Source organism: Carcharodon carcharias, chromosome 12 (assembly GCF_017639515.1).
Source record: "Carcharodon carcharias isolate sCarCar2 chromosome 12, sCarCar2.pri, whole genome shotgun sequence".
In the NCBI taxonomy this organism is placed as follows: Eukaryota; Metazoa; Chordata; class Chondrichthyes; order Lamniformes; family Lamnidae; genus Carcharodon; species Carcharodon carcharias.
In genome coordinates, this window is record NC_054478.1 from 103,566,908 (window position 1) to 103,592,893 (window position 25,986).

At 44.2% G+C, this 25,986-nt stretch overlaps 1 protein-coding gene across 1 annotated transcript in view; it reads right to left on the minus strand.

Moving 5' to 3' along the window:
- Positions 1 to 25,986, minus strand: part of dnah7 (dynein, axonemal, heavy chain 7) — a 616,407-nt gene that overhangs the window by 254,285 nt on the left and 336,136 nt on the right. Inside the window, exons 39-40 of the mRNA XM_041200170.1 lie at positions 24,387 to 24,513; positions 5,191 to 5,410 (exon numbers count right to left, since the gene is read on the minus strand). Coding sequence (XP_041056104.1) covers positions 5,191 to 5,410; positions 24,387 to 24,513 — 347 coding nt within the window. The remainder of the gene's footprint in view (positions 1 to 5,190; positions 5,411 to 24,386; positions 24,514 to 25,986) is intronic.

Here is a 25,986-nt window from a genome sequence, read left to right on the forward strand (position 1 = left end):
GTGTGGTGGTCATGATAGCTATTGGTAGTGATGTGCCAATACTGAATTTTATACTGAATACAGTGCTTATCAGCTCCTCTCTGGTGAATTACATTCTACAAAGAGCTCCTTTGATAAATCAGATAAGTGCTCCTCTGCCGATATATTAAGGATAGGCTTATTGCAGCCTCAACTTCCTGGTATCCTCTCAAGGAGCAGTATACACAGCCTCCATGCACACAGTTCCACTGAAGGTGTAGAATATGTTGGCTAACACATGATGTTATGCTTCAGCATGGCTCAAGGACTGAGGGAGAGGGCACATAGGTTCTTGGGCACTTGGGGTGGAGGAGGTACAGATGAGGAGGTCCTGCAGCTACTGGGAGATGAATGCTACAGAGGCTGTATCTCAAGTGCCACAACAAACTTAATGACTTAAAACAAGTTGCCAAGGTAAGATCCCATCTCACAAACACACTTTTTAATAATTGCACCAACACCAGCATTATATCCTGATCACACTTCATCCCCCATCTAACTATAGATTAACATTCAATGCCCCACATTACTGCATCCTTTGAAAGCATTAGACACACCTCAGACACATCTCTAGCTCTTCAACCATGTAAGGCATCACACACAAATACATCCACTAATACTGTCATTCACAATCACCAATCATTCTCTACCAGGTTAAAATAGCCCATAGTATGCACCAGCAGGACCTGACTGGGGGAGGTGAAGTACAACTGCATGAAATCACTCCCTTTAAGGAGACAGTGCCAAAGGTGATCAGGAGAGGAAATGCAGATGCCATGACAGCGCAGGGGATAAGTTACATCAAGATATTTGGCCTCTCCAGCTTCCATGACTATTTCAGATTCCTAGTTCTTAAACCGATCCTTACTCACAAGCTCCACGTGATCTCATCAACACATCCTCCCACTGTGGCACACATGCTGTACTTTACCCTTTCGGCTTTCTCACTGCAGGATCCCAGGAGAAAGATCAACCTCACTCCTTCAACGCATCCCCGGAGGAACTTGAAGAGGAGGAAGAGCCAGCTTGTTCCCCACCCCTGGACAAAGAGGAGGAGAAGGAGAATGAGGAAGAATACACTGTGTCAAAACCACTGTTGTGCAGAGACTGGCACTATGTGTAACTTAGAGGCGAGGGTACAATATGGGTCCTCATGGTGACATGCTCCAGTGAAACAGCGGTGCATAATGTTACCGAACTAGTAATCAGGAGATGTGTTCAAATCCCACCGTGGCAGCTCATGGAATTTAAATTCAATTAATCTGGAATTGAAAGCCAGTCTCAATGATGGTGATCATGAAACTACCATCAATTGTTGCAAACACCTATCTGGTTCACTAATGTCCTTTAAGGAAAGAAATCTGCCGTCTGGTCTGGTCTGGCCTAAATGTGACTCCAGACCCATGGCGATGTAATTGACTCTTAACTGCCCTCCGAAATGGCCTAGCAAGCCAATTAGTTACAAGGTCAATTAGGGATGGAAAACAAATGCTGGCTTTGCCAGCCCATCTATGTTCCATGAAAGAATAAGAAAACCTAGTGACAGAAGTGATGTCAGGTAGAAGGAACAGCACAGGTGCCACTTTGCCAAAGGCAAGGACACCTACTAGTTCTGCTGTAGAAGAGTAAGATGAGGACCTTGTAGAGCCAAGCTTTAGAAGAAGACCATTAGATTTGACAGACCAAATGTTTGGTGCAATGAACAGTTGGCCTGAAAGCTTATGGGTCATGACTAGAAGGATGGAAGAAATTTTGCATGGTTTCACACAAAGTCTGAAACCTATCCTCTCTAACATGGGTAGGCAACCCAGACTACTGAATCCTGCGCTGAGATGGTGCAGTCTGAGCTAGGCCATCATGGCCAGTAGTCTCTCAAATCGAACACAGGAGGACATCTGAACTGCCACCTTGTGTGCTGATGTCACTTGGATTGCACTTTGCAGAAGCACCAGGGTAAGCAACAGCATTTATAGAGAGCCACTAAGAGTGAGTACCAGGGTGAATAGTTTAAAAAGTGTTCTTGGTTGTATCATGTTTTTATTCTTTGTTCTTGCTCTAGATAAAGTGCGATTATAGCAATTGTGTTGTGCTTGAATTGGTGGTCTTTTTGATTATGTTCTTCATGGGGAAGGAACTGAAAGGATTGAGTGGAGATGGTTAAACCTGATGGATCCTCAGTGGAAAGTAAGGAATGTCTCAACAGTGCATCAAAGCCTGATGGTAGAGCTTGTCTCAAAAGTGGTCTTCAATTAGATGGTGGTAAGAGGTGTGGGGTGTCCACCTGGAACTCTCTGATGCTCCCTTAGTCACCATTCTTTCCTTCCTCCTCCTTACTGTCTTCCTCCTCCTCCTCCTCTTGTGGCTCCTGAGCTTGACCCACTACCATAATTGCTCATTGTAAGGGCTCATGATCGCCAAACTGTGAAACATGCAACAAGTCATCACAAATCTGGAGCTTTGTCTGCCTTGCTGCCCCTCCTCTCCCTCTCTCTTCCAGCAATTGATCCTGCTCAGCCTGTTGTCATCTCCTCTTCCCATTCCTCCTTCAGACCAAGGAGGACACTTAGCAAGGGCCCCATGACCAATAACACCCTTTCTTTTGGTGATTCCTATAATGTCTCCAATAAGGTACTGTAGCACAGCGCTCAGTGTTATTAGGTGAATTCCTCGGAGAATTTCCAAAATAAATGTTGGCAGTGTCCATGAAGTCTCCCAAAATGTATCAAAATCCTCTTCAGACACAGTTTGATCAATTGATCTCTAGCAACAAGTGCATACTGAAACCCGAGCATGACTAAGTAGTGCTCAAAATCCTCACCAATGACTCCCTCGCTTCTGATCAGCTGGTCACTGTTGGGAGAGGTTGTTACTTACGAGGCTAGGCAGCAAAATTGTGAACAACCTCTTTAATGAACATTCAGAATCACTTCAATTAGTCATCGGAGCCTGAATCACCTTGGGTCAGTCTCTCCTAGTGGGCACTTCAAGTCCTTTACCATGCTGCCATCTAGTACTAAAGGCGGGGCAACCAGATATTTCAGTTCAACTTGGCCACCTTGGAGATTCTTTAGTACCCAATGTAACCCAGGAAAATCACCTGCTTAGCTTTGGCACAATAAGTAGTACAGGGAGGAGCAGAAAGATGCAAAGGGATACTGATAGGCTGAGTTACTGTGCAAGAGTGTGATAACTAGAGGTCAATGGGGAGATGAGTGAAGCCATCCACTTTAGATTGAAGAAAGATAAATCAGAGTATTTTTTAAATGTTGAGAAACATAGAACTGTGGAGGAGTGGAGAGATTTGAGGTCACGTATTAATCTGTAAAAACTAGTGGGCAGGCAGAAGAAATAATTAAAAAGACTAATAGAATGTTTGCCTTTATCTTAAATTGGTTGCAATACAAAGGGGTGGACAGTTGTATAAAGTTCTGGTTTGACCCGATCTACATTCAGTTCTGGGCACAGTATCTTAGGAAGCATATATTAGCTGTGAAGGATGCAGCACAAAATGATCCAATGCTAAAAGAGTTAAATGACGAGCATAGGTTGCATAAATTTCTAATCTTGAGTTAGAAGATTAAGGGGCAATCTAATTAATAATTCAATCAGGTAGTCAGAGAGAAACTATTTCTGCTGATGGGCTGTCCAAAACAAAGCAACATAATCTTAAAATTAGAAGGAATCCATTTAGGGATGATGTCAGGAAGCATTCTTCATACAAAGGGTAGTGAAAACCTGGAACTCTATCTATGTCCACCATCCCCCTCACCCCCAACACAGACATACACACACACACCCAAAGAAGCAGCTGTGGGCAGGTCAACTAAAAATATCACAACTGAATTGTACTTTTGTTAACGGATATGGAATTAATGTAATTGGAACTGAGTAACATATAAGCTGTTAGAATTATGTGTTTTGAAAGATTGTTGTGTTTTGGAACTGCATCTTTAAATTTAAGGTAAAATAAAGGGGGGCCATGCAACCTATTCTGCAGTCTTCTGGACTGTAAGCCTGGTTGTTTGTTAGAGATCAAAGGAAGTCCTGGGCTGTTTTATTGGGAAGAAGGTGCAAAGTATTTATGCTTAGAGAAAATTGCAAGTCTCCGAGTTTGCACTGAGTCTCCGAGTCTCCCAAAGTCACAGAAAGGTGTTGAAGGTATTGAGTTATACATACTTGTACTGTAAGCTGTCCATTTACTTCTAAGATGAAAGAGAGTTGGGATCAAGAATAGCTGATCAGTAATTATACCTAGATACAAAGTTAATGTGTTTTGTCATGCCATCCAGTAGGCAGCAGAGGGAGCCATTTTTTGAGATCAGGTTACAGGCTTCCTTACAAATCAACGAATATCACAGACAGGCAGCAATTCTGTGTGGTCAGCAGAGGGAAAAGGCTGCCTAGCTTTGTGAGCTACCACAGCCAAATGCGGGAACGAGACAGTTTCTTGTTGGAAAGACGCATCCTGCAGCCTTCTAAGGGTTTATGGAGATTTGTCCTAGCATGGCCAGGAGGAAGAAGAATCATCAGAACATACTTCATTGTTGGCGGTGAATTTAAGAAACTCTCTGAAAACTGAGGAAAGCGCCTAGAGATGGTCACTCAAAGTTACTACTCAACAAAATTGGTGCATGGACCCATTGGAAGCTGGGAGCAATAATGGGCTGTTGCTATAAAGACTGTAATTCTGTGGAAAGTGCAAAGTGTACTAAGTTTAAAAGGGGAATGGCTCTTTTTATTGTTTAAAGTATAAGTTGTTTACAAAAAGAAAATAATGTTTCGTTAATAGTGCTTTAGTCATCTGTTACAGTAAATGTTTTAAATGTGAAATCTTGTCATGAGATTTGTGCAACTATCAGCTGTAAATTTGAATATCTTGTTTAAAGTTATAGGTCTTAATGGAGATTGTATCACAGCTATGACCTAGTTAAACAGGTGGAACAGGCATAAGCAGCTGAATGGTCTACCCCTGTTTCTACATTGAGCGAAAAATGATTGTTGAATAAGGAAATAACATGATTACTAGTGGAGGATTTTGTGGAACCTAACATTTGTCACCATGTTTTCCTTCAATACCAGTAACTTACCAAAGTGCATTTGTCATATTCACTGAAAAATTGATCAGTAATAAATAGGCCCAGCCCCACTAAAGCATGTAAATACAGATTTCACCTCATGAACCCAGAGACGCTTGATCACAGCTGGAACTTCTGATATCTCCGGACTGGAAAGACACACCCCTTGAATAACACGGGAAAAATCTCGCAGGTTAAACAGATAGTGAGACTTAGCCGGTGTTGGGAGGAGATTCTTCATTGCTTCCTTGTAAACAATCAAAGTGGCATGAATGATCTGTGGAGTCAGAGTTCCAAATTCTGACGGGAACGTGAATCTAAATGAGAACACAATAAATGCAATCAAAGCTAAGCATTATTTTAATAGGAGATATATAGTTTTTCTTATTTGTAAAACAAATGCACATTTTTAATGGACAGAAGTGTCAGTAATCTCATATTTTGCAGATATTTTCAACTATATTATTAGACTATAAGCAAGTGATAGTACATAGGGCAGAATTTTTACCTTCAGACCCACTAGCAGCTGGGAAAAGCTCACAGCAAGTCAGGAACCTCAAGCAGGGGAATGGACTTTGATGTGGCTTTTTAACTCAGTCACTAGCATCTTCTTTCTGGGTTTCCTGACCAATCAGGGCAGGCAGGCAGATGACAACCCACACCTGACCGTTAAAGGCTCTCTATTTAGAGGGATCCCAGTAGGGGCAGAATGGAAGCATGCCATAACTATCAACACAAGATATATACAGCAACTTTAATGACGGAGTCTCAATATAGAAAGGTCAACCCAACACCAACACTCCACTTCCTGGTTCTCTGATGAAGCCCCAGATACCATGCTGAGGGTTATAAAGGCCGATAGAGAAAAGCTGTTCTGAGCAGACAAGAATAAGAGACCAGCTTTGGAAACAAAGCAGACAGCTCAAAGTGGCTAAAGGATGCCAGCACTAGGAGTATAACACCTCAAATTTGGACACAGTACTAAAACAGGTTCAATGGCCTCATCACAGCAAGGTGAGTGGCATCCTACATTAAAGCTTCAACTCCTACATTTTAAGTCCTCTGGCATTCTCCTGCACAGTCCTCCTGAGACCAAGAAACTTGCAGCTCTACCCAATTTTCTCTCGCTTGAGCACCTTCTAGGGAAGGGGCAATACTGGACCTGGTATTAGGGAATGAACCCGGCCAGGTGGTCAAAGTTTCAGTAGGGGAGCATTTCGGGAAAAGTGACCATAATTCAGTAAGTTTCAAGGTACTGGTGGATAAGGATAACAGGAGTCCTCGGGTTAAGGTACTTAATTGGGGAAAGGCTAATTATAACAATATTAGACAGGAACTGAGGAATCTAGACTGGAGGCGGATGTTTGACGGTAAATCAACAACTGACATGTGGGGGGGCTTTCAAACGTCAGTTGATAAGAATTCAGGACTGGCATGAAGGATAAGCATCGCAAGTTTCAGGAATCTTGGATAACGAAGGATATTGTGAGATTAGTCAAAAAGAAAAGGGAAGCAATCGTAAGGGCTAGAAGGCTGGGAACAGATGAAGCCCATGTAGAATATAAAGAAATTGGAAGAAACATAAGCAAGGAGTCAGGAGGGCTAAAAGGGATCATGAAAAGTCACTGGCAACCAGGATTAAGGAAAATTCCAAGGCTTTTTATACATATGTAAAAAGCAAGAGGGTACCCAGGGAAAGGGTAGGCCCACTCAGGGACAGAGGTGGGAATCTGTGGAGCCAGAAGAAATGGGAGAGATAACTAAATGAATACTTCTCATCAGTATTCACAAAAGAGAAGGAATTAGTGGTTGATTTGTTAAGGGAAGAGTGTGTAGATAGTCTGGATCATGTTGAGATCAAAAAAGGTTTTAGGCGTCTTGAAGAATATTAAGGTGGATAAGTCCCCAGGGCCAGATGGGATCTACCCCAGAGTACTGAGGGACGCAAGGGAGGAGATTGCTGGGGCCTTGCCAGAAATCTTTGTATCCTCACTGGCTACGGGTGAGGTCCCAGAGGACTGGAGAATGGCCAATGTTGTTCCATTGTTTAAGAAGGGATAATCCAGGAAATTACAGGCCAGTGAGCCTTACGTCAGTGGTAGGGAAATTATTGAAGAAGATTCTTCATGACAGGATTTACTACCATTTGGAAGCAAATGGGCATATTAGTGAGTGGCAGCATGGTTTTGTGAAGGGGAGGTCGTGTCTCACTAACTTGATCGAGTTTTTCGAAGATGTGACGAAGATGATCAACGATGGAAGGACAGTGGATGTTATATACATGGATTTCAGTAAGGCCTTTGACAAGGTCCCTCATGGCAGACTGGTACAGAAGGTAAATTTGCACGGGATCAGAGGTGAGCTGGCAAGATGAATACAGAATTGGCTTGGTCATTGAAGACAGAGGGTAGCAGTGGAAGGGTGCTTTACTGAATGGAGAGCTGTGACTAGTGGAGTTCCACAGGGATCAGTGCTGGGACCTTTGCTGTTTGAAGAATACGTAAATGATTTCAAGGAAAATGTAATTGGGCTAATTAGTAAGTTTGCAGATGACACTAAGGTTGGAGGATTGTCAAAGGATACAACGGGATATAGATCGGTTGAGATTTGGGCAGAGAAATAGCAGATGGAGTTTAATCCAGACAAATGCGAGCTAATGCATTTTGGAAGGTCTAATACAGGCAGGAATTATATAGTAAATGGCAGAATCCTTAAGTGTATCAACGGGCGGAGGGATCGGGGTGTACAGGTCCACGGATCACTGAAAGTGGCAATGTAGGGGGATAAGGTAGTTAGGAAGGCATATGGCATGCTTGCCTTCATTGGCAGGGGTATTGAATATAAAAGCTGGGTAGTCATGCTGCAGCTGTATAGAACCTTGGTTAGGCCACACTTGGAATATTGCGTGCAATTCTGGTCACCACATTACCAGAAGGATATGGAAGCGTTGGAGAGGGTGCAGAGGAGATTTACCAGGATGTTGCCTGGTCTAGAGGTTATTAGCTATGAGGAGAGGTTGGAGAAATTCGGATTGTTCTCACTAGAGCGACGGAGATTGAGGGGCGACTTGATAGAAGTTTACAAAATTATGAGTGGCATGGATAGAGTAGATAGTCAGAAGCTTTTTCCCAGGGTGGAAGAGTCAATTACTAGGGGACATAGATTTAAGGTGAGAGGAGAAAACTATAGAGGAGATGTGCGGGGCAAGTTTTTTACACAGAGGGTAGTGAGGGTCTGGAATTGGCTGCCAGAGGAAGTGCTGGAAGCAGGTACGATAGTGGTGTTTAAGAAGCAGCTTGACAAATACAGAATAGGACGGGAATAGAGGGATATGGACCCCGGAAGTGCAAAATGTTTTAGTTGACGGGCAATATGATCGGCACAGGCTTGGAGGGCCGAAGGGCCTGTTCCTGTGCTGTACTTTTCTTTGCTCTTTGTTCACCTACTCACATTCTATCTGAAGAGCTGACACTGGCACTCCTCTTCATCTTATTGTCACATCCATCCCTCACATTCACCATACACAAATGCGTTTCCATCCTCTCAAGTATTACATTTCTCATACATATAACTCTTCTTGCAGCTAGGTGAAGAGAGTGCAGATGGGGAAAGTGCAAAAGAAAGTGGAACTCTGTCCAATGCTCCCACTTTTCACTCTTTGCTTTGTCAGCCCCTTCAGTCAGAGCCTCACATGCTGCCTCCTGTCCCAAGGGCAAGGTCTTCCCCTGCACACGTCCAAGTGGGACAGCCTTTGGCAGGGCCCTCATGGGCCCCAAAACTCAAGCATTTCAGTTTAGCAAGGGAATGAGTAGCTTGCCTCAAGCTTTGCTGAAGCTACGGGAGTAGCAACAACAACTTACATTTATATAGTGCCCTTAATGTAATGAAACATCCCAAGGTGTTTCATAGGTGCAATATAAACAAACCATAACACCAAGCTACATAAAGAGATATTAAGTCAGATGGCCAAAAGCTTTGTCAATGAAGTCGGGTTTAAAAAGTGTCTTAAAGGAGGAAAGCAAGGTAGAGAGGCAGAGAGATGTAGGGAGGCAATTGCAGAGCTTGGGGCCTAGGCAACTGAAAGCACAGCCACCAATGGTGGAGCAATTAAGACTGGAAATGCATAAGAGGCTAGAATTAGAGAAGCACAGATAATTTGGAGGGCTGTGGTGTTGGAGGAGGTTACAGAGATAGGGAGGGGAAAGGCCATGGAGAGATTAGAAAACAGAGATGAGAATTTTAAAATCAAGACATTTCTTGACTGGGAGCCAATGTAGTTCAGCAAGCACAGGAATGATAGGGCAACCGGATTTTCTGGCACCACGTAGATGTAATATTAAAAAGAAGAGAGAATCAATGGATATTTATAAATATGCCACTATATTAATTTTCAAATAGTCATTTGGTAGTACAGAATTTGAAACTGCTGAAAAAACAGGTATGTCAAATCTTTTTGTCTTGCACTCATCAGGACACTTCTTAAGAATACCAATACAGGGGGGAAAATAATAATTTATTTTTTATCAATTTTATTATAAATGTTTCTGAACCATAAACTTTATTTCAAGTCTCCATTATCTATTTATCTCCATTATCACCTCCCATCTGACAAATGGCCATCAGCTTTGTGGAAAATGTCATGATTTGAGTACAAGATAAGCAAAGGATTCCAACAAGATTGAACGATGATTGACTATGGGAATGTTTTGTGTTGGGCAAGGGGGAGCAATGGACTCAGAGGTGGTGTGCCATATTACTTTACAGGCATAGGTGAGCTGAATTGTGCCATTATGTGTCGGTTGTGGGCATCCTCATAGCATATTATGCTCCTGTTGCTCTTCCACCTTTCAGCCTGTGAAGTGGTCATCACCTTCCTCCCCCTCATCTCAAATTCTCTCTGCAGTGCAATGTTGTGCAAGGCACAGCAAACCACAACCATTCTGGACACCCTGGCTGGTGCATACTGAAGGGCAACTCCAGATCTGTCCAAGCACCTGAATCACAACTTCAGCAACACAACAACTTCCTCAATCACTGTTCTTGTGCTCATATGGCTCAGTTGTGGCTTTCTTGTTCATCTTCTTACAGGTGCCATCAGCCACATCCTCAGAGAGCAACCCTTGTCTCCAAGGAGTGATTGCTGACTGTTTGAAGTGCAAAGGCCTGTGAGTGATGTGATTGGTGCAGAATAAAGACATAATGGCAGCTTCCAGGATATCTTGCACTGACATGCATGATAATCTTCTGATGGTTACAGACCAGCTGCACATTATTGAAATGGAATCACTTTTGATTGACAAATACTCCTAGGTAATCCAAGGGTACCTTAATTGCTATGTCTGCATTTTATGATTCCCTGTACCTGTGAGAATGCAGCCATTGCAGCAAATCCAACAGTCCTCTTAATCTGACTGGCCTCATTAGTTGCTAAGTGTAAGTAGGTGGTAGCCCTGGCAAGCATGGTATCGGTCTCCTTGGAGATCCACTTGTGGACAGCAGATTGTGAAATCCAGCAGGTATTGCCAGCAGGTCTCTGGAAGGAGCTGGTGGTGAAGGAATTCAAGGTTGTAGTGACCTTGAAAGTCACTGGCAATGCCTGCTCAGCTAGCCCAGTCGGAAGGAGCTCCTGTTCCAGGAGGTTGTAGGTGTCAGTAGCAGCCTGCTTTGTGAGATACTGTTGCTCAGCATTGTCCAGAAAGTTGATCCTCTGCCAGTACACTGTGTGTGGAGCTATTGCTTCTTTTGAGCTGGAGGGTGTTCATCCCCACTGTCCTGTGGAGAAGGATGTGGCTGAGGAGAAGGCAGCTGCTGCTCCTGGTGTTGTTCTTGCTGCTCCTCTTGTTCTTTATCAGATGTCCAAAGTATAGTTGCATAGGCTGCTCCCATGCTACCATGAAAGCTGACATAAGGGAATTGCAGATCAAACTCAAAAAGGTCCAAGATAGCAGAAATGACTTGAAAAATGTTAGATGTACAACAGTGAAAGTACACTCTCAAAATAAGTTCTGTGAGCAAAAGCCTTTCATTTAGACAAGGAAACAGATGTCCTGATTCAGTACTTAAAGTCTTTCCAGCCAGCCAATTTCACAGCCCTGTCAATCTTCTTGCCTTGTTGATCCTGGTGAATTTCAGGCAGCCTGAAAAAGCAGTGCACTGGCAGAACACAGGATTGATTCTGCTTTCAGTTGTCTTTTTACAAATTTAATTTTCAAATCTACCACTTCATGGAGGTTTCCCACTTAGTCAAATGTGCATCAGTTAAATTAGGAATGAGTGAGATCATGTTGGGTTTCCGACACTCCCAACATGCCAACGTGAACTGATACTCACCCACCAACCCTCCAACTCCTGTCTCCTCTTGCAGGTTAAAATTCTGCCATATAGCTATACTTAGATATGCATACTTAGGAAAATACAAAGGAATAACATACTGCATGAAAACTGAAAATCAGCCATCAGTGGTCTGGTAAATTATTTCCCTGCTTCTCTACAATTGATTTCTACAGGTCAAGAGAATGTCAAGCTTTGTTGCGGTCACAGTTGAGTGCTATGTGCTAATTTAATTTGCCTTATTAATGCTATGTGTCAAAAAACTTCTTAATGCAGTGCACTAAAAAAATCAAATTTATATATTCAATTTGTTAATAAAACATAAAAGAGGTTGAAACAAAAAATTCTACAAAACATTGCTATTTCTAAAGCATTTTGAATGCTACAACCCATAAAATATTACCTTTTGGATGTTCATAAACACATGAAACATCACAATTCCTAATCTTAAATCAAAAAATCTGCTACAATTTTATGAATCTTCCCTAAATGTCATTAAATAAGACCACTACAATGTTCACTTCTATCATGGATCAATAGCAATACTTAATTCCCCATTATTAACAATCACCAAACATTAAATGAGTCATTTGCAATTCCCCAAATTACTCAATGTTCAAAAATATATTAATAAGTTACTTTATAGATAAAGTAACTTCCAAGTCATAGCGCAGAATTAAATCCAGGTGACAGGGGCCTCGGCTGCTGGCTGGAGAGCAGGTGAAAGGCCTAGTGCCTTCATTTGGGAAGGCCTGTTATAGTAAGTGCCAATCAGACACTTAAATGGCCAATGGCAGGTTTTCCCCAGGATGCAGGACCCCAAGTGCAGAAATCCCACACCCCTGCACCCTCAGCAGCTGCTGGCCAATCAAAGGCCAGCAGCTCCCCATTACAGACAGCACCACAGTGAGCATTGGTAGCTACCAGTAGTGCACCTGCCAGAGGCCCAGGATCAGCAAGGGACCCAGGATCAGCAAGGGATGGCAGGCCACAGGTGAGTGAGGATGGACTGAGGGTCACAGGAAGGGGCAGAGGGATCAAAAGAAAGGGCAGGGGGTAGTTCTCAGTGGGCTTCCCTTGATCCTGAAACAAGTGACCCCTTTTGGCAACCTGCTAGCAAACCCGACAGGGTCTGCATTTTGGACTCCCCATGTGATGACTTCCCACCAGCTGGTAAAATGCATTAATTGCCCACTTCAGGGCCTCAATTGGCATCAGGGCAGGAAGACCGTCCACCAGCCTTCCGATCCTGGACTTTATCAAGACAGAGGTGGAAAAGCAGCAGAGTCCCCGCACTCTCTAGTCAAATTAAATGCACCCCCAGCCTCCAAACATATTTTGTGGAAGGGCATTAAATTCTGTGCATTATGTTTTTTATTCCAGCTCTAACGTTCAGAGCAATAAAGAAATAACAGGAGAGTAGGGCTACTTAAATAATTTATTCAAAGAGCTGGCACGGACACAGTGGGTCAAATGGACATCTTTTTTGCTGCGAAATGCATTTCTAGCTGGTTTCCATGCTTCAAAAACAAATTTGGGGCATAGGTTTTAGTACAATGTCTCCAAGGTGTAGAATAATTTAAACAGAAAATGATTCATAGTAAGTACATTTATGCAAAATTTTAAATTGAAGTTCCCCTCCAAGACACACATCATCCTGACTTGGAACTATATCATCATTCCTTCACTGTCACTGGATCAGAATCTAGGAACTCCCTTCCTAATAGCACTGTGGGATTACCTACACCCACATTGACTGCACCGGTTCAAGAAGGCGGCTCACCACCACCTTCTCAAAGGAAATTAGGGCAACAAATACTGGCCTCCTCAGTGATGACAACATCCCATAAAATAATTTTTTTAAAATTAGTGAGAGTGGCCAGAGAAGGACTGCCTATCCTCATACCATTGCAGCTGAGATCTAAAAGGCAAAAGACCTGTGAAGTGAACTTGCCAATACTCCACATTACTGTGTCATGAAAATACTTAAGATGCAAGTTAAATAGCTGTATTTAGATTTTAAAGCTTACATAACATTACCAGGAGGGATTAAGTCACTGTCTGAGCTTACTAGTATCTTAGTTAATTATAGAGATGAAGAGAATGAACTTACTTGGCAAATCCAGCAGTAATAAAATGGTTTGGACAACTTTATTTGTGAGGAATGTGTGGTGGAAGCCAATCCTGCCCAACTTTCACTTTAAATAGCTTTCCCCAAGAAAGCACTTGTTTTAAGCATTTTTTGCTATTGTTTCCACTGACATCTGACTGTTTCTCACAAGATTGGATAGTGACATATTCAGACCTAGAATAACATACCCTCACCTGCTACTCACCCTATGGTATTCACAGGAGGAGGTATGGCATTCCCTCTGGGCACTTGTCGTGACGACCTTTGACTCAGAAGCAGTACGTAAGGAATATTTGTAATTTCTATGAAGTGTCTGTGGAATATGTAATTGTTTTTAAGAATGTTTGAAAAGGACCTTAATGAGTTTGCATCAATTGTTAAGGGGATCAATTTTAATTATCTTGAATGATAAGAAATACTGGTCTATGAGACCAGACACCCTTTGAACTGGAAGCAGTACCAACTGGAACAAAGTTAAGATACAGAAGCCATGTGGGCAGAGACAAAGAAGAGCAGCATCAAGAGAAGAACACAAAAGGCACATTTACATGAAGCTGTGTGTGTAATACAGTTAAAAAGGACAGAAAGCTGAAGACAAGGTTACAGCAGAGATTATGAATTGTACAATTCTATGGCTATGCTTCTGTTTTGCCAGAACCAACCAGTCCTTTTAACAAGGTTTATTAAAGGAGTGAGATAAATGAGTCACTGGGGAATCTGTACCTTTAAGGCTCGTAAACCTAACTAAGGATGTTCTGTAAGTTTGGGCGACGACTGTCTCTGGGGAACTCAGATGGAGTGGAGCTACCATTATAGATGACTTCAACCTGAATATTGTAGTGTACATGACATTTAAGAAGGACAGAAAGCTAGGAAAAGGTGGATGGGTGGATCTATTAATTAATGATGATATTAGCACTTTAGAGAGGAATGACTTAAGTTCAGGAAACCAGGATGTAGAAACGGTTTGGGTAGAGATGAGAAATGATAAAGGCAAGAAGTCGCTTGTGGGAGTGGTGTACAGGCCCTCTAATTGTAACTACACAGCAGGACAGAGTATAAAGGAAGAGATAATGGGAGCTTGCCAGAAAGGTATGGCAATGTTCATTGGGGATTTTAATCGACATATAGACTGAAAATCAGATGGGTAAAGGTAGTCTAGATGAGGAGTTCATGGAATGTTGTCAGTAAAGTTTCTTCGAACAGCACATTCTGCAGCCAACCAGAGGGCAAGCAATACCAGACCTGGTATTGTGCAAGGAGATAGAATTAATCTCATAGTGAAGACATCCCTAGGTAGCAATGATCATAATATGACTGAATATTACATTCATTTTGAGGGAGAGAAGAGTGAGTCCAAGACTAGTATTATGAACTTAAATAAGGGCTATTATGAGGGCATGAAAGCAGGGTGAGCTAAAGTGAACTGGCAAATGAGGTTAAGGGATAGGTCAACAGAGATGAAGTGGGAGACATATAAGGAGATATTTCAGAACACATAGAATAGCTACATTCCAATGAGAAAAAAAAATCCAAGGGGAGCACCCACCATCCGTGGTTAACCAAAAGAAGTTAAAGATGGTATCAAACTTAAAGAGAAAGCATATCATTGTGCAAAAATGGGTGGCAGGTCAGAAGACTGGACAGGATATAATGAACAGCAAAAAATGACAAAAAGATTAATAAGAAGGGAAAAATTAAAGTATGAGAGAAAGCTAGCTAGAACTATGAAAGGGGATAGTAAAAGGTTCTATAGATATTTGAAAAACAAGGGTTAATAAAGTGAGTGTGGTCCTATAGAAAGTGAGACTGTGAAATTAATAGTGGAAAATAAGGAGATGGCAGATGAGCTGAACAGATATTTTGCATCGGTCTTCACTACAGAGGATACAAATAACATCCCAGAAATAGCAGTAAATCATGAATTGGAAGAGAGGGAGGAACTCAAGAAAATTACAACCATCAGGGAAATGGTACTTAGCAAATCACTGGAATTGTGAGCTGAGAAATCCCCGGGTCCCAATGGACTTCATCCTAGGGTCTTAAAAGAAATGGTTGGTGCGATAGTTGATGCGCTGGTTTTAATTTTCAAAAATTCCCTAGATTCGAGGAAGGTTCCATCAGATTGGAAAATAGCAAATGTAACTCTTTTATTCAAAAAGGGAGGGAGACAGAAAGCAGGAAACGATAGGCCAGTTAGCTGAACATCTGACATATGGAAAATGTTAGAAGCTATTGTTAAAGATGTGACACCAGGGCACTTAGAAAAATTCAAGGCAACCAGGCAGAGTCAACATGATTTTGTTAAAGGGAAATGATGTTTAATCAATTTATTGGAATTCTTTGAAGGAGTCACATTTGCTGTGGATCAAAGGAAACAATTGGATATACTGTACTTGGATTTCCAGAAGGCATTTCATAAGGTGCCACATCAAATGTTATTGCGGAAAACAAAGGCTCACAGTGTACGGGGTAACATATTGGCATGGATAGTTGATTGGCTAGCTAACAGGAAACAGAGGGTTGGTATAAATGGGTCTTTTTCTGGCTGGCAGGATGTAATGAATACTGTGCCATAGGAATCAGTGCTGGGGCCTCAACCTTTTACAATTGATATAAATGACCTGGATGAAGGGAGAAAGGTATAGTTGCTAAATTTGCTGATGACACAAAGATAGGAGGAAAGTAAGTTACGAAGAGGACATAAAAAGGCTACAAAGGGACATAGATAGGTTAGGTGAGTGGGCAAAGATCTGACAAATGGCATATAATGTGGGATAATGTGAAATTGTCCATTTGGCCGGAAGAAAAATAAAGAAGCATATTATCTAAATGGTGAGAGATTGCAGAGTTCTAAGATTCAGAGGGATCTGGGTGTCCCAGTGCATGAATCACAAAAGGTACAGCAAATAATTAGGAAAGCTAATATAATGTTATTGTTTACTGCAAGGGGAATTGAAAATAAAAGTAGGGAGATTATGCTTCAGCTGTACAGAACATTGGTGAGACCACAGCCGGAATTTTCCGTCCCCATTGGTGTTGGGTGCCATGGCAGGTGTGAGCAGACAATATGGTGAGAAGGCCAAAACTCGATTTCACGATGTCGTGAAACCAGATTGCGATCGTCTGCCCCACCTGTCAACGGCGCACCGCATTTCCCGCCACCGCACTTGGGGACATCATTTTAATACATCTCCAAATAATTATAAACCCAGCTCACTGGAATCATCCCCCACACTGGATCATTTGAGCAATCACACTGACGTGTTTCACAACAGCAGTATAAAGCACCTGCTGAGCTGAGCAAAGGGAACTCGGAGGTGAGTGCACACTAACGCTTTGCAGTGCTTGTGAGGGTTGCCCATTCGACTTCAAGGAAGAGGTTCAGAGCATTCTGGCGAGGGCACAGGCTTTTTCCCGACTGGCTGACAGTGTGATGCCAGGGCAAGGGCAGCACTGCAGCTGGGGTGGCAGGGACATGACTGTAGTTGGGGGGGGTCAAGGCAGCATGGTCTGAGGCGAGGTGGGGTGAGCAAGGCAGCACAGTCTCAGGCGAACTTGGCGGGGGGTGCAAGGCAGCACAGTCTGATGCGAGTGGGTGGGCAAGGCAACATGGTCTGATGTGAGTAGGGGGACAAGGCAGCACGGTCTTAGGCGAACTTGGCGGGGGGGCTGCAAGGCAGCATGGTCTGATGGTAGTGCACAAGCATATACGGGGTTGTCGGGGGGGCGGGGAAGTGGCCACACAATAGGGAAACCTATAAAATGACCATTCCTCCGCAGCTGAGATAGTTCAGGCACAGCCACATTGACATGTGTGGAGTCGGGCCTCTGAAGCATTTCTGCCCGCTCAAGCAATGCAAAAACATGAATGTGCCACCAAATGCTCCAGAACTTGTCACCCCTTGGGTGCAGGCAGCAAATTAGTGTGCATTTTAGGGGGCTGCAGAAAAATTGAACAACTGGGCAAGTTGTAGAATCCCATTGTGAAAGATGCCATGGCGCAGTCATGGTTAGAGACGCTCACAACCCCTTGGAATGTCTTTATTAAGATTTGGACTAGTATCCCTCACAGTTCAAGCTAACAGTGCAGGCTTGCACTGCAGGTTAGGGGAATGCCTGTGCCTGAGCTGAGAGCGCAGCATGCAGTCCATTGCCGAAGCTGCCGCCAATCAGTCAGGTGGAGTGGGGAGGAGGTGGGTGGGGTTTCAGACAGCCATGAAGTGCACTACTTGGTCATCCAAGTGGTGGCCAGCACTCTCCTGAATGTGTAAAGGGGCCTTGAGACTTAACCAAGAGTGGTGGTTAGGACACATATGCAAACCCACGTGTCTCTCTCTCCTTGATCCTGCAAGAGGAGATCATCAGGATTATGGAGCCTGGTGATCTAGCTGTATGTCTCATGGTTTACAGGGAGTGGAAAAGCAGGAAAAGAGTGTGGTGGAGACACCTTGCTCATCAATAGGAGGAACACCACCCTCAAGATGAAGGCAGGGCCTCCTGCACATGCAGCTGAAGATCCACAGTGAGCTGTCACTTATAGGTGTGTCGCTAGACCCAGGGTCTTTAGATGGCACTTATCATTCCTGCAGGTGACTGAGTGTCGCCAAAGACTGTGCATGTCTAGGGAACTGGTCGGTCACATCTGCCACCTGCTGCAGGATTTGACACCAAGGGTCATGGAGGGCATCCAATGCCAGCTGTGAAAGTGACCGTGGCGATCAATTTTTATACCAGTGCCTTCTTTCAGTATTCCACAGGTGACCTCTGTGGGATATCACAAGCCTCCAGCCAAAAATGCATCCATGAGGTCACGGATGCCATCCTCACGAGGGCACACAACTTTGTGCATTTCACCCGGGACCAGGAAAACCAGGTTGCAAGAGTGATTAGAGCACAGGTGCAGGGAGCCATCGACTGCATTCACGTGGCGCTCAGATCTCCATGGCAACAAGCAGTTAACTATGTCAACCGCTAGTGCTTCCACTCGCTGAATGTTCAGCTGGTGTGCAGCCACCACAAACGCATCCTACAGATCTGTGCAAGGTTCCGAGGGTAGTATCCACGACGCCTACATTTTCGGTAGCTCTCAGATCCCTGATATCTTCTAGAGTCCACAGGGGCTGCCGGGTTGATTCTTTGGCGACAAGGGCTATGCACAGAGGTCATGGCTGATGACACCCACGTGGCAGCCTCAGAGTGCAGCAGAGAGAAGGAATAATGAGGCTTATGCTGCAATTTGCACTTTGGCGGAGCAAACCATCAGGATGTTGAAAATGAGGTCCGACACATGGACCGGTCTGGTGCAGCCCTGCAATACAGTCTGCAGAGGGTGTCATGCATCGTCATTGCCTGCTGTGCCCTTCACAGCCTGGTGCAACAGGGAGAGCAGCTGGCTAAGGAGGAGATGGAGGACCTGCATGTTTCCTCTGATGAGGAGGACGTTGATGGGGATGAGGATGAGCAGGTCCTTGATGGCTTCATCACCGTCATCCTCACCTTCGCACCAGCCAAACGAGGCAGGCGCACTTGGGAGCCCCTCAGAGGTGCTAGATTCGTGGAGGATGATGATGACATGCAGTGAGGAGACACCACAGATCCTCATGTTGCATCTGTGAACATTTGACTCCTGTCTAACTGATGGCAGCACACAAACCCTCTATGAAACGGATCCTGTCATGGAGATAAAGCAGATGCCCATAGTCCCTACATTCCAGCAGGATGATGATGACATGCAGCGTGGACACTCCATAGATGCTCACATAACTTAAGTGAATGTCTGACACCTGTCAGGCTGATGGCAGCTCGCTGGCAGGGTCATATCATGGAAAAATGTAGCTGGGAAACTTTAACTTCTCCTGATCCTTTGGAATTGTTTGTGAGCTGTACCTTTCAGGACCACACCGTCACTGGCACAAATGCTGATAACATATGGGGCCAGCCGCACCTCAAAGGTGCTGAGAGCACACAGAGAGAATGACGGAACTCTGTGCCACCGGTCAATGACATTCTGGCAGCAATGATAAGCCCCAGTCGAGGTGCAAGCATGATTGATCTGTCCAGTGACTGTGAAGGCACACCCATCGGTGTGCTGGGAAGGTTGCATAAAGCACAGGAAAGAGGTTCTTCTGTAGGGATCAAGCTTTCACATCTGAGTGATATGAACACTGCTCATCAGAACAAGGAGCCACAGGCAAGGAGACATTCCTGGGAGCTTATTTGCAATTAGCAACACCCGTGCCCATGCTGTGCGACTACATCTTCTAAACCTTCCTGCCGCTATGTCTTGGTGCTCCCCCGACATCCACAGCGGAGGTGGAGGCAGACTGCTGACTGCTTCGCCCTGTTTGTGATGACGTTGCCGGCATCTCCTGGAGGTCTGAGACCTGAAGGGTCCAAGCCTGCTTTTGGGGTCCTGCTGTGTGGCAGTTGCCCCCTCCTCGGCATGTGCAACTGGAGCTGCTGGGGTCACAGGAAGAGGGAATTCAGATGGGCTGGACACTCCCAGAGTCACCTGGTGATCCTCCTCCCTATGGGTGCCTGAGGGCCCCGGCTGACTCCTTGAGGAGAAGGGTAGCTGGAGTGAGATTGAACTGCCCTGCACCCATCTCATGTTGACACTCAGAAGCCAATGATGGCTTCAGCGATGGAGTTCAGCCCAGGCAGCAGTGCAGGACCAATGCCCTGGACCAGGGTCTCCGTGGCAGCCGCCATCTTACCAGTGTTGATCTCAGTGCATTAACATGCCGGCACTACTACCTCAGGCTGAATGTGGACGGACTCCTCCATCGTGCTTTGCAATTTGAGGATTGCAGCAGACATCCCTTCCTGTTGTTCCCAAGCTTGCCTTTGCAGCTCCAGCAACTAAGTTATGACTGAGTCCAGGGGCTCCTCATCTGACTTGGACTCAGCAAATTCCTCCGATGCCGGACACCTGGGAAGTCCCTGCCGCCACCTGCTGTGGATCAGATAGTGCAATGTGCTCACCAGATTGTGACCCCGAGGCTACTCGAAAGCTAGGTCCCACCTGGGGGAGGGTGTGGATGAGCGCTGTGATGGGTCTTCAATTAGACTGTCATCAGATTCTTCTTCTGAGGTTTCTTCGGGGCTTGAGTTGAGGACCTGGGTCGGACCCCCTCAGCTGCTTCCCAGATGTGCCTGAGAAAGCAAGGAGAGATAATTAGTGCACAGCAGGGGACTGCGGAACAGGGGAATAGACTCACAGCATGGTTGTCTGATGGATGTTGCACTACTGGATCCTCACTTGGTTGAGCACTACCAACCTCACTGTCAGCACAAGAACAGTCCAGATCCTCATCAGCCAGCTGGATGGGTCTATTTTCAAAGCTGTGAGGACACTGATTCCTCCACCAGTCTGCGACCTCTCTCTTTTGTAGTGTGCCAGCTTGTCCTGCGTGAATACAGATGGGGAGAGTGTAAGCAAGATGCCTGCCAGGCCAGATACAAAGATGCCAGGCATATGTTTGGGTGGTGAATGGTGCCACGGTCGGGATGAGAACACGATCCACAGGGCAAATGAAGCTGTGTGTGAGAGTGAATGGTGATGTCCCTTGAACTGGCAGTAAATGAGATCCCTGTGGATGTGTGATGAGTTTGTGAGTGTGTGAGTTGAGAGTGATGAGAAGAGTGACTTACCCTGGCAAAATGGAGGAGATCATTCATCGTCTTTTGGCACTGGACGGCTGTCCTCTTTTGCAGGGCGTTGGTACTGACCACTGACCCCCTGCCAGATTGGTGACCTTGCTTGCTAGTCTTCGTCCAGAGCTGGAGCAGAGGACATTGCAGCGGGCCTCCACAGTGTCCAGTAGGCGCTCAAAGGAGGCGTTGCTAAATCTGGGGGCAGCATGTTTCCTCCCTTTGGCAGCCATAAGTTCCCAGTAGCTTCCTATCGCTTAAAGAATGCTAGCTCTGAGCATGGACAGCCTTTAAATATGGCGCCTGGTTACTGAAGGCCTGAAGTGATGGCGGGATGGGCGAATCAGAGGCTGCTCTGCCAGTGACCCAGCATGTTTCCTGACATAATTAATGATGTTGGAATGAGATAAAATGGTGTGAAAACTTGCCATTGCAGTCAGCGGGTAAAACGTGCTTTTTCTCGGCCACTACCGCACAATGCAAATCTGGGATGACTCCATCTCACATCTGGAATACTGTGTATGGTGTGGGTCTCCTTATTTAAATATGGATGTAAATACATTAGAAGCATTTCTAAAGGTTTACTAAACTGAGGGTTATCTTATGAGGAAAGTTTGGATAGGCTAGGCTTGTATCCACTGGAGTTTAGAAGAGTAAAAGTTAACTTCATCGAAAGCTTTAAGATTCTGAGGGGTCCTGGTAGGGTGGATGTGGAGAGGGAGTTTCCTGTTGTGGAACAATCTAGAACTAGGGGTCACTTTAAAAATAAGGCATCGCGCATTTAAGACAGAGATGAGGAGAATTTTTTTCCCTCAGAGGGTCATGAGTCTTTGGGAGCTCTCTTCCTGAAAAGCCGGAAGCAGAGTCTTTCAATATTTTTATGGCAGAGCTAGATAGATTCTTGATAAACAAGGGGGTGAAAGGTTGCCAGGGTTAGGTGGGAGATTAGAATCAGATCAGCCATGATCATACTGAATGGTGGAGCAGACTCGAGGGGCCAAGTGGCCTACTCCTGCTCATAATTCGTATATTCATATGTTTGTATGACTTGAGGACCAAGTCCACTGAGTGCAAAAAGTGAGATCTCTCACATTCCAGAGGCCAAGTTTGAAAGACTGTGAGATTGCACATGGTGCCACATTTGTGCGCGAAGTGATGTGAATGCTTGTGATCTCATGAGATAGTTTTTGTTGTATCTGCTATTCCAGGTGTAATTTATTGTTCATACCAACCGTAATTTGTCTGTTAATTCATGTTTAATTTCCGTGGGTTCTGAGTTAAAGCAAAAGCTACAAAAAGCGGAATATTGTTGATAATTTCTTCATTTGGGGGTCAGTCAGCAAATTTGGTTATTTTGTTTAATGGTTCTCCAATGGGTTTCTTGCGCATCTTCTGGGTGCCACCTGAACATTAGGATCAGTGAAGGTAATTGGCAGCTCATGTTGTACAGAAAGGGCATGGCACTGATGTGACCTTCATCTTAAGGCAACTGGCTCCTTGCACAGAGTCACTATTGGCTGCATCTCTATAGGGGTCTCCTGAGCTGCCTGATCTCACATCCTCCAACTGAAATACAGCAATGCGTGGGGTGGATGGAAGCTTTCTGCTGTTCCAAGAGACAGTAGTATCAAGTAGCTGAGACTCCTGAGTAGCTGAATCTTCATTATCCTCTTCATCATTATGATCTATCTCTTCCTGTGATGCCTGTTTCTGTAGTCAAACTGAAGGAAAGGAGGGTAGAAGCCAAAAATAGGTGAGCATCGCCCTCTGGGGATTAAGGAGACAGGGAAGGAAATGGAGGCAGCTATGGTTGGAGAAACCCCCTCAAGTGTCCTGCAAGTGTTGGGTATTGCAAGATGATAGAATAAAAAGGGTAGGTCTGGCAAATTTTGGAATGCACCCATTGCATTGGAGAGATGAAGTAAGAAGCACGGAGATATGAGGCTGTTAAAGTGAAGAAAGGGATTTTAGTTGTGTGTGGCAGTAATTACTGAGAGGAGCTGTGCAGCCATAATGCAAGATACCAATTTGGAGCACTCTCTTAACCAAAATGCATTATGAAGGATTAGTTTTTGAAGTGTTGTTTTAAAAGGGTAAAGCTTGTGCTGTTGCCCAGAATGTGCCAAGCAAGAAATATGGGAAAAAGTACAGTTTTTACTTTGCCTACCCTTTTGAGTGTAGAATTTCTTGTCACACTGTTCTTCAGTCCTCAGGGTGTTAGTGAGTTGGCAGTCTGTGCCACATCCCTCCAAGTGACACAAGAGATAACAATTATGGGAGATTTGGTGACAGCCATACTTAGAAAGCTCTACATTCTGCTTTCAATACCCTCAAGATCACTCAGAATGCTGAATGAGGGAAGTTGTGCATTCATCTCTTCCAGCTTGGTGCTACGCCCTGCTGACCTCAAGACACAGAAGACACTTGCATACTCATAACTCTGTCCAGCAATATAAAAATATTGGTGAAACAATTTCAGAGATAAATGAAAGAACTAAGCACGCAATTGTACATGTTTGTCCTCAAATGATGAAGAGGATAATGAAGACCTAGCTATTCAGGAGTCTCAGCTACAGGATACTACTGTCTCGTGGGGCAGCAGCAAGCTTCCATCCACCCCATGCATTGCTGTATTTCAGTTGGAGGATGTGAGACCAGGCAGCTCAGGAGACCCCTACAGAGATGCAGCTAATAGTGACTCTGTGCAAGGAGCCAATTGCCTTGAGATGAAGGTCACATCAGTGCCATGCCCTTTCTGTACAGCATGAGCTGCCAATCACCTTCACTGAACCTCAAGTATACACACTGCTGCACAGAAGTTTCCTCCTGGTTAGCTAATATATTGTTTTTATACCACTTTTCATGAGTACTTACACCAATGGGTATGCAGAAGGCAAATTCAGGAAGCTTGTGTGTGGCCCTCAAGAAACTTTGAGTGGATACTACTTTTTTCTTAAGGTGCAACAACAGTTCATCATTTTAAGAGTGGCCAAAGATTGAAAGCAATAAAGTAAAAGCAAACAAGTGAGACCATAATTTATAACAGCACTTTCACAGATCATTCTAAGCTGACATTTTTAAAGAACTAAGTTAGATAAGGTTGGAAGTAATTTAAAAGTGACTAAAACTTCTGCCAGTTCATTCCAACATTTAAATCTTTAAGTAGGGCAATATACCTTATGTTAAACTGCCAGTCAAGAATCCGAGAGAAAATGATGTACATGGTTTGATCATCAAATTCATTAATAGTCACAGTATTAAAGTGCCTCATGAATCGAGGTGTAACTGGATTTCGACCACCACCTAAGAACAAAATAACTTCGTTATTAACATAGCAAAACTCATAATAAAACAGCAAAGGAAACAGTGATACATCACGAATTATTGTTCTGGGAGCTGGGTACAAAGTCCTAAGTGAGACACCTTGAGACAATCGCTAGCCAATGTCTGTTGCTTAAACTGGTATTAGTTTGGCAATGCCATTTAGCAAAGCCAGAAAGATTATTAGTGAGCAAAATGGAAGCAAAGTCACCACAAAATGTAAGTTTATAAATAAGGAGGCAATTATTTTTTGGTATTAACTTCAAACAGAATTACAGAGGTAGAAATTCAATCTTACTGCATCTATTTTTCAGGCATAAACCAGGCTTAAGGCTGAATTTGGGGGGATCAATGTCCTAAGAATGTCTGAGAAATGTACAAACAACATTGAGTCTGGCCGTTTTAGGCATCCCTGGCAGTGATGTCAAAAGGTATAAATTCCCTCACATATGTAAATTATGTGCCTAATGCCTGTTTTAGGCTCCTGTGGCATAACCCATCAGTGGCCCCCAACACAAGGTAAGTTCTTTTAAAAAGAATTAAAACATATCTTTCTGTGGGATCAGGAAAAACAAGGGTGATTTTCCAGGCTCCATAGTCCTCTGGAGGGTTACCATTGGTCTATGATTGGACCATCTCCCATTTTCCTTTCATGCTGTTCCCAGGATTTACCTGAGGGCATGTCAGCGAACAAGTCAAGGTGTCCAAAATTTGATTCTCCAGCCAAGTGAACTACCTGGGGAGGAACAAGAAGTGCCAGCATTGTTGGTTGCTGGTTTGGTTGCATTGCAAGCATAATACTTCCTCCACTCCCGAAACCAGGCACTGAAAAATTTCTATTCATAGGATTCTTACTTTAACACTGACAGAATACTGCAGCCTAGATTTTTCACTACTGGGGAGGGCAGGGAGAATGATCAATTTAAGCCAGAAATTTGTGCCAAATTGGCATAGAGGTTGCAAAACCCGTTTGATGTCTACTCTGAGGAGGCCCAAACTATTTTTGATTCAGGTCTCATTTGAACATAACCTATGAGTTCTGAGTGCCAAATAGGCTGTAGCCCATCATTTGCAGTAGATTGATAATCTGCTTATTTCTGCCTGAAAATTACAATCAGGAAACTCAAGGACCCCAATTTGCATGTGCATCTCCATGTGAAAGAAGCAGGAATGCTTCTTGCCCATTTGCAGGTCAGCCTGAAAGTTGCACCAGAAGAAGACTTATAAGCATAAACTAGGAAACTCTAGGGGCGGAATTTTACAAACCCATCACAGTGGGGGTGGGGCTGTAAAATACAGTGAGCTGTTCAAAACTGCATTGCCTTCGGTGGGAATGGAAAAGCCCACCGGTGGGAGGGGCTGTAAAATTCCACCCTAGGTGGACTGTGGAGCCCGCCAGTGAGTTTGCATGTAATGATTCAGAACATGGGGTCTTGCTCCACTTTACATCAGGGC